Here is a 12967-nt window from a genome sequence, read left to right on the forward strand (position 1 = left end):
GTGTAAAAAGTATCACTTTTTATGGGCATATAAGGCTTAACGGTAATAAGCACGGCCTCTAATGTCTCTGCCATAGAATTAGTGTGGAAAATGATTCTTAGTCGCACTTTGATGCATTGTACGTTATTTGGGCATATACGGTATTTACCTGCACAAACATGACAGCATCACACCAACTCTGCACCAAGCTGTACAAGTGTTGTTACGGTAGAGATTCCCAATCCAGAACCCAAATGCATAAAGCTATCACAGAAAACGTAGGACAAGAACTGACTGGACTATTAGAAAAATGTAATTTATTAGCAATAACATTGTAAGAGTTCTTTAAAGTGTTACAGCTACATAAGCGCTCCTAACAGTACAAATCAGTATGCATCTTAACTAAAATTAAGGTCCAGAAACTTCAGCAGAATCTGACCCAATTGTTATTAAGTCAGTTTAACTGCTTAGAACTAGTTCCAGTTTCACATTACAAGTAATGAGTATGAATAAAATGTTCAAATGGTCAAGGCACAAAAATTATAAAAAGGCAAAATTTAAGACAATCCAAATCAAAAAAGCAGCATGAACAGCAGACACGTGAGGTCGGGATTGGGAAAACCCTGTACTCCAGAGAGAAAGTAAGGCTCTAATTAGCAAGATATGAAACATGAGCAGAAGTTAGGCTTAACCAGATAGCTTAATTTACTTCAGTTATTCATACTGAATATAACTTCTGTATTTACATTTACCTTTCCTGACATCAGTGCCTGTGACTAGCAACCTCCTTCACTAAAGTTCTCTCCATATCATACAACTGCAATTCATACAAAATATTTTTTTTAAAAAATCATTTTAATTGTTCAAATTCTACAAGACAATCAAGGGGACAAAGCTGCAACAGAATGACTTTGAGCAGCAAGAACATTTCAGTTGAGTCCTTTCAGTGTGCCAAAACATTTCCTGGAAACCCAAGAAAACAGACAGACCAGTACCTAACCATATTAAGTCCGGCAAGCCATGAGATTAGGTAAACATTTAATAATATAAAAAAAAAAAAAAACTATTGGATGGTGCATTGATGTTAACTGGACAAAAGCAAAAATAATCTTTCCACAGTTCAAGAGCACTGTCCCCCCCCCCCCAAACAAAAACTGAATTGAAATTGACAAGACTGACGGGCACAAAAGCAATCTTTTACCAAGTGCCAACAAGATGGTGAAGTACACCAGGTTCCATCACCTATCCTCAGTCCCACTCTTCTATTCTGAACTATAGGGCAACAGAGATCAGAAAAAATAACATCTGGCCATGCAGTTAGCCATATGGGCACTTTGACAGTAGTGCACTTACATCACCATGTACAAACATGCAATCTCAATCTCTCTCGCTTTCAGACACAAAGGAGTTGCAGTTCTACCAGATGTAAAAGTCTCTTTAGCAGGTGGTGGGAAAGTCCTCATCTTTACAGCTTTTGCTTAAAAAGTATACCCCAGAGTTCTTTTTTCTTGGGCTACTGTTTAAGTAATGAAGGGGTACAGAATGGTTGGTAACAATGGTGAGAAAGTCAAAAAAGACAAAAGCAAAAGTCTGATTATTTCACAAGACCAATCTTCTTAGCTTCAGTTTCATATATCAATAACCTCCACATTTTTACAATGAAGACCTCAGCCTCTTCATCCAGTACCTGCAAGAAAGCAAAAACAAAAATACATTAATTCCCCAAAAAGTGGCATTACTCCTTATTACATGGGGAGAGCAACAGACCATAGGCATGTGAGGATACTTACCATGGCAACATCATCAAGGATGCCCTGCGGTGTGCTGTGCGCCATCACCTGTAGTTAAATGGCAGGTATTAAGTACAAAAAACTTCACATATACAACAAAAAAAAAAATAGGAATGCAGACAAACTTCAATTAGTCAGTTTTCATAACTTAAATGAGGACCATCATGAGTGTAAAAAATACCAGTTAAGCAGATCGCACTACGTAAATTAGCAGCACTTATGTCTGGGGTGTCTCGCTTTTTTTGGCCAAAAGCTAAATTTATTATGTGAACTGGAGTGCATGTGTAAAAATCAAAGTGGTTGAGATGACTTTAAACATTCTACAAGAGACTTTGATCTCAAACACATGCAAACATACCTTTGAACACACAAAGTCAACTAAAGTGGCCTCCTCTTCACCAATGTACTCAATAATCTTCTTATTGATCCATGGTCGGATTCGACGCTCCATTAGAGTCTGAGAGGAGTCAGTTGAAAGCATTAGTCTCCACAACACTTAGAACATAGTTAAACTTTAAATGAACATTTAACAGTGGAAAATTAGTAGATTTATATTTTGCATGTTAAGAAATGGTAAAGCTTTGCTCATTGACAACCTCATTGAATTTCTAGCCTTGATGACTTGGAGGTCTAAATGCGTTTAAACAATGTCTGGTAGTTATTTGCAGCAAGCACCCCATCAGAACATGTCTACGAGATACACTATTATTGCTCAAAAGGGCCGTTACATGGGTTCAACAAAGACTATTATTTCAAGGACTTCAGTGTTATACATCCCTCACCGAGTCAACAATGGCCCAATCCAGTGGGTAGGAGAAGAGCTCAGGCTTAGCAGTGGGAATCTTCTCGATCAGACTCTTGATGTGTTTACGTTTTTCCTCTGTGTTCACGCTGCCTTTGGTGCCAGCAACCTCTGCCCCATCCAAGCCTAGACCCCCCTTTTCATCTTCACCATAGTCTAGTGGCACCAGCTTCCTCTTGCGGGGCAGCTCATCTGCCTCCTCATCATCAAATTTGTTGAAGACACTGTCCACAGCTAGCTTCTTGCGCTTCACTGCATTTGGTTGGCCTGGACTGCTTACTGAGCCTGGTTGGGATAGAGAAAGGATGAGAACGGTATGGAGCCAAGGGAAATATTGACAGCCATTTTACGTGACCTTGCAATGGATCTATAACAACACTAACAATCTGGCCAAGAGAACCAAATTCCTTTTAAGCCATATTCAATCTCACCAAGTCTAAGGCTAAGACCAATTTTGGGGCGGTGCTCTTCAGGAGGTGGAGCCTCAGGAGAATTCTCATGGGGGATGATGATTCCACATGGAGACTCGTCACCAGGGGTGTTGGGTGAGGCATTGCCACTGGCAGAGGACACTGAAGGAGCTGCTGTGATGGGCCGCAGGGTGGGTTTCATACAGGGCTTCGGCTCGGGCACCTCATCATCTGCCTCATCCACATCTTCTTCATCCTCCACCTCGTCCTCTGAATGAGGATCTGGCTCCAGGGTCTCTCCTCCTGCTGTGCCTCCACCCCTCTTATCCCGTTCATCCTTCTGCATCTTGTCCTCCGTTTCCTCTTCCGACTCTGGTTCTTGCTTCACTGGTGGCTGACGGCGGCGCTCTGCCTCCTGCTCCATCTGGCGGACAGATACACAGTTAGCTGTGCTCAAATGGAGCCAGCAGCCCAGCATGCTCCATTGCACACTCACCCGCTGCAGCTCTGCATCAGGGTCTGGATGGCCCTCAGCCAGCAGCCTCTGCCGTATCTCCTCTAGCTCCTCCTTTTCTCTTTTCCGGTCCCTTTCGTCCACCTCCATCTCCTTCTCTCTGTCCCTGAGGCGTTTTTGCAGGGCACTACCTCTGTAATGCAGGGTGATAAACAAGAAGTAATCCAATGAACAGCATCATGACTAGTGCTGCCAGGCAGGTCTTAAAATACTAAACATACCAGACTCACTATAACTGTCTGTCTTATGTACCTATAGTGCCAAGTCTATACTAGGAAAATATAATTTTTATCTTTAAGAAAGGACTCAGGAACTGTCAGATGCTAAACAAACTGCAAATATTGCTTGAAGTACAATTTTAAGCCATAATTTACAAAACAAAAAGGTACTGGTTAGAAAAACCATTTATGTGTGCTCATTAAGAACATTTAATTGCAATATGTTCCAATTGCAAAATAACATTTTCCAGTTTTCCTAAGTAGAATATAATGCAACAATGGTTGTAACGTTGGTCTACTAGGAAATGTATCATTATTTCATATTAGTTAATAATGGTACAAAAATGAAAATATTAAAATTAAGGAACCAAAGTAATAATTTTGTGTTCAATGACTAAAAAGCTACACATATCAAATAGGACTAGTCCTGAATACTCAAAATGGCATTGATTGCATGCCTATTTTTGGCAAGACTTTCAGAATGGCAACCTAGTCCAGCCAGAAAGTTTTTGTTTTCAAAACCAGGAGATCTCTACAAATTTCACAGCAAATTAAGGACACAGAAGAAGTCTTCAAAATATCCTCACCTATAGTATTTCGGGTCATCTCTGTCATCATCATAGTCTTCCAAGAACTCTTTTAGTCGTTTGGCTTCTTTTGCCTAAAGAACCGCAGAAATTTTAGACCCGTGCTTCACAGCGAACACTTCAAACAACTGACTTACATGCATTTTTAGTACTCGGTACCATTTCTCTACGCCGCTCCTCTTCCCTTTCCAACTCCTTAGCATACTCCCGAGCTTTTTTCCGCTCACGAATTTCCCAGTTTTTCAGACGCTTTGAAGCGAAAAAGGAAACAAAACACACCATTTAAAATCCATAAAGCTGCACAGCTTCACTGACAACTTTGTTAAACAGATGAATTTAAAAATGTCTGCTGCCCTTTTATCCGTACTCACTTCCTGATAAGCTGCTTCCTTCTCCCTCAGCTTCCGCTCCAGTTTCCTGCGCTCATAGGCTTCCTCTTCGTCTTCCTCACGGTCACGCTTCTTATCATCTCTGTTCTTCTCCCTGTATGAAAAACTTGTGTAAATTGACATTCTTGCTCATGTTTTCATGTCTGGATGTGATTGTACTGTAGTTCAACGCTCACCTTGACCTGCTGCGGTCCTTGCTGCGGTCACGACTCCTCTCCTTTTCCCGCTCTCTCTCTCTCTCCCGCTCCTTGTCCTTTGTTCTTTCTCGATCTCGGTCACGCTCCCTCTCGCGCTCCTTCTCCCTCTCTTTCTCTCTCTCTCTCTCCCGCTCCTTCTCCCTCTCCCGCTCTCGTCGCTCCCTCTCCCGCTCTCGCTCCTTGTCTCTCTCCCTTCTCTCCCTCTCAATCTCCTGTCGTTCTTTCTCCTTCTTCCCCTTCTCTTCTTCGAGTTTCTGAAAACCCATGAGGGTGAAAAAGAAGGAAATACAAAATGTTAACTACATCTGATAATGAACAGCATTGCAAAAAGTGGCAAATAAGATGGAAATGACACAATTCTAAATACGTGCAAAAGTGTAAATAAAAATGTCAAGTGGTTTACAGTCCCTGGGCCACAGACACTACACGGAACTCATCTCTGCTTCTCCAGGAAGCAGCTCTTCAGTAAGACACACCCATGAAGTACATTATGCATCTTGGAGGCATCCTCACAGGCCTTTGCAATACTTCTCACAGATGGGTCCCTTATTCATCGCAATAAACCAAGATTAACCAACTCTGCCCCAACTACAGATGCCTAAACTCTGATCCTTTTCTACCTGACAAATCAAAGTGGACAGATACAATGCAAGGCTGCTTCTGTCTTATCCTTAGAAAATACTGTTTTGTTTAACAGGGTGTCTGAAATTCAACAGTGATACCAAAGTAAACTGTGTAGGGGGGGGGAATGCAAAAAAATTTTTGGTTCAAATTCTAGATAACAGTAGTACTAGTACTAAGCAGTTGCCCTGAATCAGATGGGAGAATGCCCCGGAGTTTGCCTCCTGCACTCGAATGACAGATAGGCCAATCAAACAGAGATGCTGGAAACCACTTTTTTGTAATAAATATACAATGACCTATTCAGCACTTCAAACACTACAAATTTCAATTTTTAAAGTTAGCAATTTTAAAGATCTTCCTTTATACTTCAACTACACAACATCCTTGGAATTCCATTTCAGCGCAGAACAGGTGAATATTTTTTTCTCACAAACAAAGATTCATCCTTGTGGAAACTAGTTGTTTGTGACTTACAGGTGTTGAACTATGGATTCAGCGCTTCACTGCCCCTACAAGCCTATAAGCTAGGCCTGGGAGGAAAAGCAGGTAAACGGTTCATAGACATAAAATGGAAAATTAAAGTGGGGAAAAAAATTCTGAACCCTAGTGGCAGTTTTCCAATTTTATGAAAATTATCCACACACGCACACAGGAAAGAAAACATTGCAAGTAATTCCTAAATCGAAAGCACAACATGAAAACATTTCATGAGGCACTGTAGGATCAGGTTTGGCAAAATATTAAATCATAGAAGCCATCTTACCAAGGTGCAGTCTTCTGACGGCCTTCCCAAGGCTTGTTATACCCATCAAGCAATAATGACAATATTCCTACAACACAGCATGGCACCCACCATGTGTCAGAGATTCATACACCTGGACTATCAGCAAGTCCCTGAAAAAGTTGTCCAACTGTTCTAAAACTTAAAGTAACAGGTAAGCCACATAAGAAACTAAATGGTTTGACCCAAACCACAGCAGAAGTACATTGTGGGTGTCATACTATGGAAGGAAAACAGGATAGGAAAAAAAAGAGAGAAATTAGGAAAATAAAAAGGGAAAAAGGAGACATGTCAGCCATGGAAAAGAACAAGAGGAGGGGAGAAATTCCCTGCATTTCAAGGTTACTGCTGAGTCAAACTACTTTGTACCTGTTTCCTATACAACTTACCTCAACTAAGTAACTCATATGCACACTGGAAGTTTGAATGCTTTAGATGTCAGTGGTTAAATGTTGTATTCAACTGTTTAGAGAAGCTTATTTCATACTTAAATCCATTCCTGTGACTATGTAGTCTGCTCAATTTAGCTAGTTATCCAACATATGAAGACAACTGCCATCAATTCTCAAGCGTTAAAAATTGTAAAACAAAGCAAAGCAGTGTCTACGTCATAAATATCTACATATACCTTAATGGTTATTGTAATCCTCCCCATAACCAGTGAGTTAAATACCCCGTTCTACTCTAAATGCAATGACAGGTATATGAGAGGCTCATGGGGCATTTCTTTTGTACAAACAACTTTAAATCCATGAAAGTTTTAGTAACCTTTTCCCCTCCAATTCCATCTCCCATTCTTGTGTGTATTATGGGGGAGCAACGAGGAGCCAAACCACAGCTCAGCTTAAAGTTCAAGAAAAAGCCTGAAGTAGTACAAAAAGCACTGAAACCTAACTAAATATTTAATGAAAGGTATGTAAGATAAGGTGCAAAACATAAAAGGTAGTGCTGATAATGCAATAAGCACTGAAAATGGAAAACTGAAGAGACAGAATAGAAAAAGCAAGAAAGAGCCCAAATGGGACAGGAACACAGATGTCTTACCTGGTAAGTCTTCAGAGCGCAGCGTGCTGTGGAGGGGCGCCCCCTGCTACAGTACAGGCTGCAGCCAAAATCGCTGCAGTGGTTATTGCTGGTCTTGTTTTTCACATTGTCCATTTACATCGAAGGACTCACAGTGGTTCACTGAGCTCTTCAGGCATTTGGGCACTAACATTTCTCAAGTGCTTAACATATAGACGACACTCAAGCCGTCACATAGGGTATTTGAGAATACCTGAACGATTAGTGATTCCAGCACTCCAGTTACCATTAGTTAGGTACATGCCTCAGAGCCGGTTGCCCCATTGCAGGCCCTCCAGAAGGGGGCGCCCAAAATGTTTAAAGAGGAAATGAAAGCTCATACTTACATCCTATCCATGTAACTTTTTCCAAAGCTCTGAGATTCATCTTGCTTTAGTCACCATATGATCTCTATCATAATGGTGGGGTTTAATGAATAGATTAGCTTTAAGGGAATTTTACATTATGTCCATGCATTTAATGTGTGGTGAATGAGCCCTGTCCTGTTCTATATTTCTCCCCCATATTTCTCCGATCAAGGAAACGCAATTCTACAGCTCCACTGGTAGGGAATTCATTTTATCGAAGGAAACCTGTCCTAAAATCAAGCAGGCTCAAAACTAGGCTGCTATTTATACCAGTGTTAAGTTGCGTTACCTAAATTCACAACAACGGCATAAACTGTTCACAAGTGAGGTAGTTTCTCAGGAACTGAGAAATTTATGTCCGTTTTGGAATGGCAACTCCAAAGAGCACGAAGCAAATCTTCTCTAAAGATAATAATACTGGCAATGACTCAATTTTGAGACGCTGGGAAATAACCTGCATACTCTAGATAGCTTCCAAAGCTTGGCCTAAGTGACAAAAACAGGCTTGCATTTTACCTTGTGAGTATCCCGAAATTTACTGATCTCTCTGGAAATCAAATCTCTCTTGTCTTCCTCCATCTCAATTGCATTTATGTCCTCCTGCAAAAAACAGTATCACTTAGTTACATATGGCAAAATGAATAGAAATATGTAAAAGTGGCTATATGATGATGTTTACAGTAAAGCTCTCAACCACTCAAAACAAATGATTCAATACTAGAAGACAAAACACCGGTGACAACTGATGCAAACAAAGACGGCTCTTGAAAACTCCATCTTAGAGGAGAGACAACTTACTTCCTCCTTCTTCTCTTTCCTTTTCTTACGGTGGTGGGTATCTGCATCCTGTGATGGGGCATTGAGTTCGCTGGAATACTCCCTTATGAGGCCCTCAATTGCCCCTTTCACTATCTGGTCCCGCCGCTTCATCTCCTCATCCAGCACCTCTTCTTCCTCTTCACCCTTGTCTCCATCCTCCACCTTTGCTGTCTGGGGAAAAACACACTTCAGTGCCCAAGAGTGCCTCTCCAATTGTTTTATTAGAAGGGAAGCTGCCAAAAAAATAATGCTTTCCTCTAAAAACACTACTTGTTCTTGACATGTATGGGCCAAGACAGCATACACACCCCATTAGCACTCTTCTTCTTGGCTTTCCACTCATCCAGTTGGGCCTTGGTCTTTGCATCCACCTTAACAAGCAGCTTCTTATCACCTATCTGAAGCTCATGCAGGAGTCGCAGTGCACGCAGCGTGGACTCTGGCTCCTTGTATTCACAGAACCCAAAAGCTTGAAGACAGACCAGTGACACATTATCATTTCTGAATCACTAAGGCAAAACTAATGAGCGATACCTTGAAGATGATGAAACAGAAGAATTATTTCTCAATCGTAGTTTTTGCATCAAAATACAGAAAGGCTCATTCGTAGCTTACAAGCCAACACCCTAGGTAAACTTAATATGCTAGATTGTAGTGTAACAAGCCAACAGCCCTGAGACATTTAAAAATTACTGAAAGTTTAGAACAAGCATGTACCCATTGATAGACAGGGCCATTTATCAGAAAAGTTATTTTTACATAAGCCATACCACTGAGCATCAAAAATCAACTTAGTACAGAACAGAATTAAACCATGCCAGTTTCCACACTGTCAGATGTCAAGAAAGTTAGCTAAGACGAATAAAAACAGGGGGTGAAATATGTCATCATCAATATGGCGATATACTTAGAGAAAAGAAGGTATTCTAGAAGGGTTGTACCTGTTTTATTTTTACCTTGAAGTTTTCCAGAGGCTCCCTGAACCCTCTTCCAGCTCAAGACCAAGCCACATTTCTGAAGGGGTAGGGGGAGAAATACTGCATCATGGCACCAAGAGGAGAGTTCTTCAGATGTTCACTCCCTGTCTTAAATCCTGAAACCTTTAGTTTTTAACATTGACTTATTCACTTACCTGACAATCCCATAAAAATGGGGAGGAAAAATCCAGGATGATCAATATTACACTAAAAATGACCTGCCTTGATACAAATGAATGACAACTGAAAAATAAGAGCAAAACTTAAGACTTGTATCTAACACACATGCGTGTTGTTTTGTCTGCGTAGTTTCCTATTTCCTCAATTTTTCTTAAGTAGTTTTAAAAATTTTGGCTTTACAAAGAAAGTAGTTATGTACGAGCTTCAAAAATCTAGAAAAGGAGGTAGTTCCATCACTTCTCACCAATATTAAAGTCATCTTTCAAGATACAAGTAGTTCCAACAGAAATCCAATGCAGAGACTGAAACGTTTGGGGGAAAACTTGCATGCTACACAAAGGCAGCAGCTCTAACCACTACGCTACCAGCTGCTCCTGGTAGTACAGGTGGTTAGAATTACTGCCTTTGGCACCAAAGGTCACAGGTTCAATTCCCACCTCTAGTGTAGCATCCTCAATTGCTCCAGTAAAATTACCCAGCTGTATAAACGATAAGTGGCTTAACATTGGAAGTCACTTTGGAGAAAAGCACCAGCTAAATGAATAAATGTAAAGTAGCATTCTCCATAACGTGCATGCTGTATGCAGTCTCACCGCCAGCAGCTGCCGGACCAGCATGTCAGATGCCTTCTCTGAGATATTTCCCACAAAAACGGTGGTGGTAGGGCCGCCGCTCTCTTCTGCATCCTTGGTTCGAGTGCCGGTGACCTCCTTACGAGGACCTACAGGCTTCCCAACCATTGACACTGTGGTGGGAACAAGAACCTGAAGCCCAAAACAATTTATTTTGGTGAGATGGGATAAAGAACTACTAAAGGTCCACAAGAAATACAAGCACAAGTGAGAGTCACCAATTCATCATGACAAAATAAAATATTTAAAATATAATTTACACAGTATCCACAAACTGAAAGTCTGAAAGTAACATAAATAATGGGACCCAAAAGGTAGTACCAATTACATTTTAAGTCATGTTTACACATAAGCATAGTAAACCTGTTTAAAACTTCTAAAATATCTGGTTTAATAAAATGAATACAGTGTAATAATTTTGGATGCAGTAGCTTTATTTTTACCGTGGGTGCAGGGGTCATAAGGCCCATGTGGACAGGAATCATAGGAGTTCCTAGAAAAAATGCAACCACTTATCAAACTACAGTGAGTAAAATGACTTTTCGGATACTTATAAAACAATCATTTAGAGTATATATATGTACCCCATAGATAGAATTTCTACCGTTACAAGGGAAAATCCAGTCAAACATCTCTGATCACGAGATATCCAACCATAGCAACAGACAAAAACTGATGAGACAGATTTGTACACTTACCTGGTGGCACTGCAGGGGGAAACCCAGTAAACTGGGGAGGAGGGATTCCAGGTGGCAGCTGAGGAATCCCAATTTGTTGCCGATTGAGGTGAGGAGGGTAAGACATCTTGAGTATCACCGACCTGCCCGTAATGAAGAGAAAAGATCAAAGAATCACCGTAAAGCAACCACACATCCATAGGTATACCCTCTACAATTACTTTCAACGGGAATCAAGCCAATGATTGAAACATTGTATATATGCAACCGTATGTAATAAGGATATTTCTGAATTGCTGACAGTAAGATACTCTAGGAGAGACAATAGATCTTGCAAATCATCGGATAGTTTAAATGTAAGACTTAGTTGGCCCCAACTCACTGGCTACTAGTACTATGCAAGTAAATTGAACACGGAGTCGGACAATTCTGCGTATTTCGTTTAATTACAAAAACGTTGGCGCGTTTAACAGGAAACAACCATAGCAACAAGTAACAATGTTTACAAAGACGCACATACAGCTAAAAACCTAGAACTGGATGGCTGTCTGTCTGTCACATAACAGTTGAAAAAGAGGTACCTGACTGCCACTGCAAGTCACTGCTATGAAGCGGTAAGATACTTGCTTCAAGAGACGAAAGAAATACAAACATCACGAGGTCCCGACCGGGCCGCGCGTGTGTCAAGCGTAACGTCGCTTTTTGCTCAACGAAGTGATCAGTTTGCCTCGTCGTACTGCGCCTTATTATTATTATTCGGACTTTCGAGCAGTCGCGCAGTCAAGTATTTGCAACATTTGAAGGTTCACAGCCGTACAGCCCCTTGTGTGTGTGGCCTGCCGGTAGCTAACCCGGCGGCAGCTAGCGCTGTAACTAACGCGGGGATGCGGCGGCGGCGGCAAGGGCTCCGGCGCGCGCTGATACCTTGCGCGCAGCACGCGGCCCCAGGCCCATCAATGCGGGAGTCGCGAGGCCTACACCGCCCAGCAGCTTAGACCAACAAAAGAGGGGAAACTTGAATACATAAGTTAGTCACAAACAGTTCTCTGAACTCATGGCGACATAAAATGATACACTTGACGACTTTCCGTTCGGTCATAAATCTGAACAAAACGCAGCACGGGTTACGACGACCCGGCAGAGCCGATTTTGTCAGGTGACGCCGTCGCCCGCAATCAATCCTCCCTCTCCCACACGATGTCTGCCTGGCCACTCAGCCGGTTTTTTAAACTAATTCCCAGCAATAACTATTTTCACATTACACTAATCACAAAGAAACCTTCAGCTACTACGGTAAGTAAATTATTTCATACTTGGTGGGTCTTTCGTAACGCGCAGTAAAAATTAAATATGGCGGCGAGGTTTTTTGTCGTCCTCGAACGAACGCGGCTCTTTCAACTGTTATTAAATTTAGCCATTTTCTATCACAATGCGTTACGGAATAACATATGCTATATACTAGCCATATTACTAAAGCATTTACCTACCCGACACCAGGCGGTTTACGGTAAAGTATGACTTTCGTTTTCCTGTGATTTCGTATGGGTTTCCAACGCCTACGGCTTTTACACAACCTCCTATACAAACAATAGAGCTGCAGGATCAGTGCGCGTTTCCGCCGTAATGCCGAAATGCAATATGGGATGGGAGCACTTTCTCGGAGGTTCCTACGTCCTTAACCAGTAATGTGACTCATCTGACACTAGGGGCGCCACTGAATAACAGAACGTTCACATAAGATGGACTGACCCTTGTACCTTTCCGTATTTGCATTGGACGCGTACTAGTGAACAGTCTACTACAAAGAATTGCTCATTTGGAAAACTCTCCCTGCTATGATTATTTATGTATCTTGCAAGAAGGTCTTGTCGTGTTGTAGATTATTCCATTGTGGGGTGCGAAGTGCTGTTTATAATTCTTTCCCCTCGAAAGGTCAATCTCAATTGTTAAAACACAAGTAA

At 41.5% G+C, this 12967-nt stretch overlaps 1 protein-coding gene across 3 annotated transcripts; it reads right to left on the minus strand.

Moving 5' to 3' along the window:
- Positions 1–341: 341 nt before the first annotated feature.
- rbm25a (RNA binding motif protein 25a) lies at positions 342–12640 on the minus strand. 3 transcript variants are annotated; one of them, XM_018727689.2, is made up of 19 exons: positions 12494–12640; positions 11931–11996; positions 11028–11149; positions 10773–10822; positions 10291–10461; positions 9482–9554; positions 8849–9009; positions 8520–8711; positions 8238–8321; positions 4866–5140; positions 4672–4783; positions 4460–4549; positions 4301–4374; positions 3478–3628; positions 3003–3405; positions 2552–2856; positions 2128–2226; positions 1770–1817; positions 342–1666 (listed from the first exon to the last, which is right to left on the minus strand). In XM_018727689.2, the coding sequence occupies exons 3-19, from the start codon at positions 11131–11133 to the stop codon at positions 1574–1576; spliced, it is 2487 nt and encodes an 828-aa protein (XP_018583205.1). In that variant the 5' UTR covers positions 11134–11149; positions 11931–11996; positions 12494–12640; the 3' UTR covers positions 342–1573. The 3 variants fall into 3 exon arrangements, with proteins under 3 accessions (XP_018583205.1, XP_018583206.1, XP_018583204.1); XM_018727690.2 differs by lacking the exon at positions 11931–11996 and having other exon boundaries at positions 343–1666; positions 9497–9554; XM_018727688.2 differs by lacking the exon at positions 11931–11996 and having other exon boundaries at positions 343–1666.
- Positions 12641–12967: the final 327 nt, after the last annotated feature.

Source organism: Scleropages formosus, chromosome 15, assembly GCF_900964775.1.
Source record: "Scleropages formosus chromosome 15, fSclFor1.1, whole genome shotgun sequence".
Taxonomy (NCBI): domain Eukaryota; kingdom Metazoa; phylum Chordata; class Actinopteri; order Osteoglossiformes; family Osteoglossidae; genus Scleropages; species Scleropages formosus.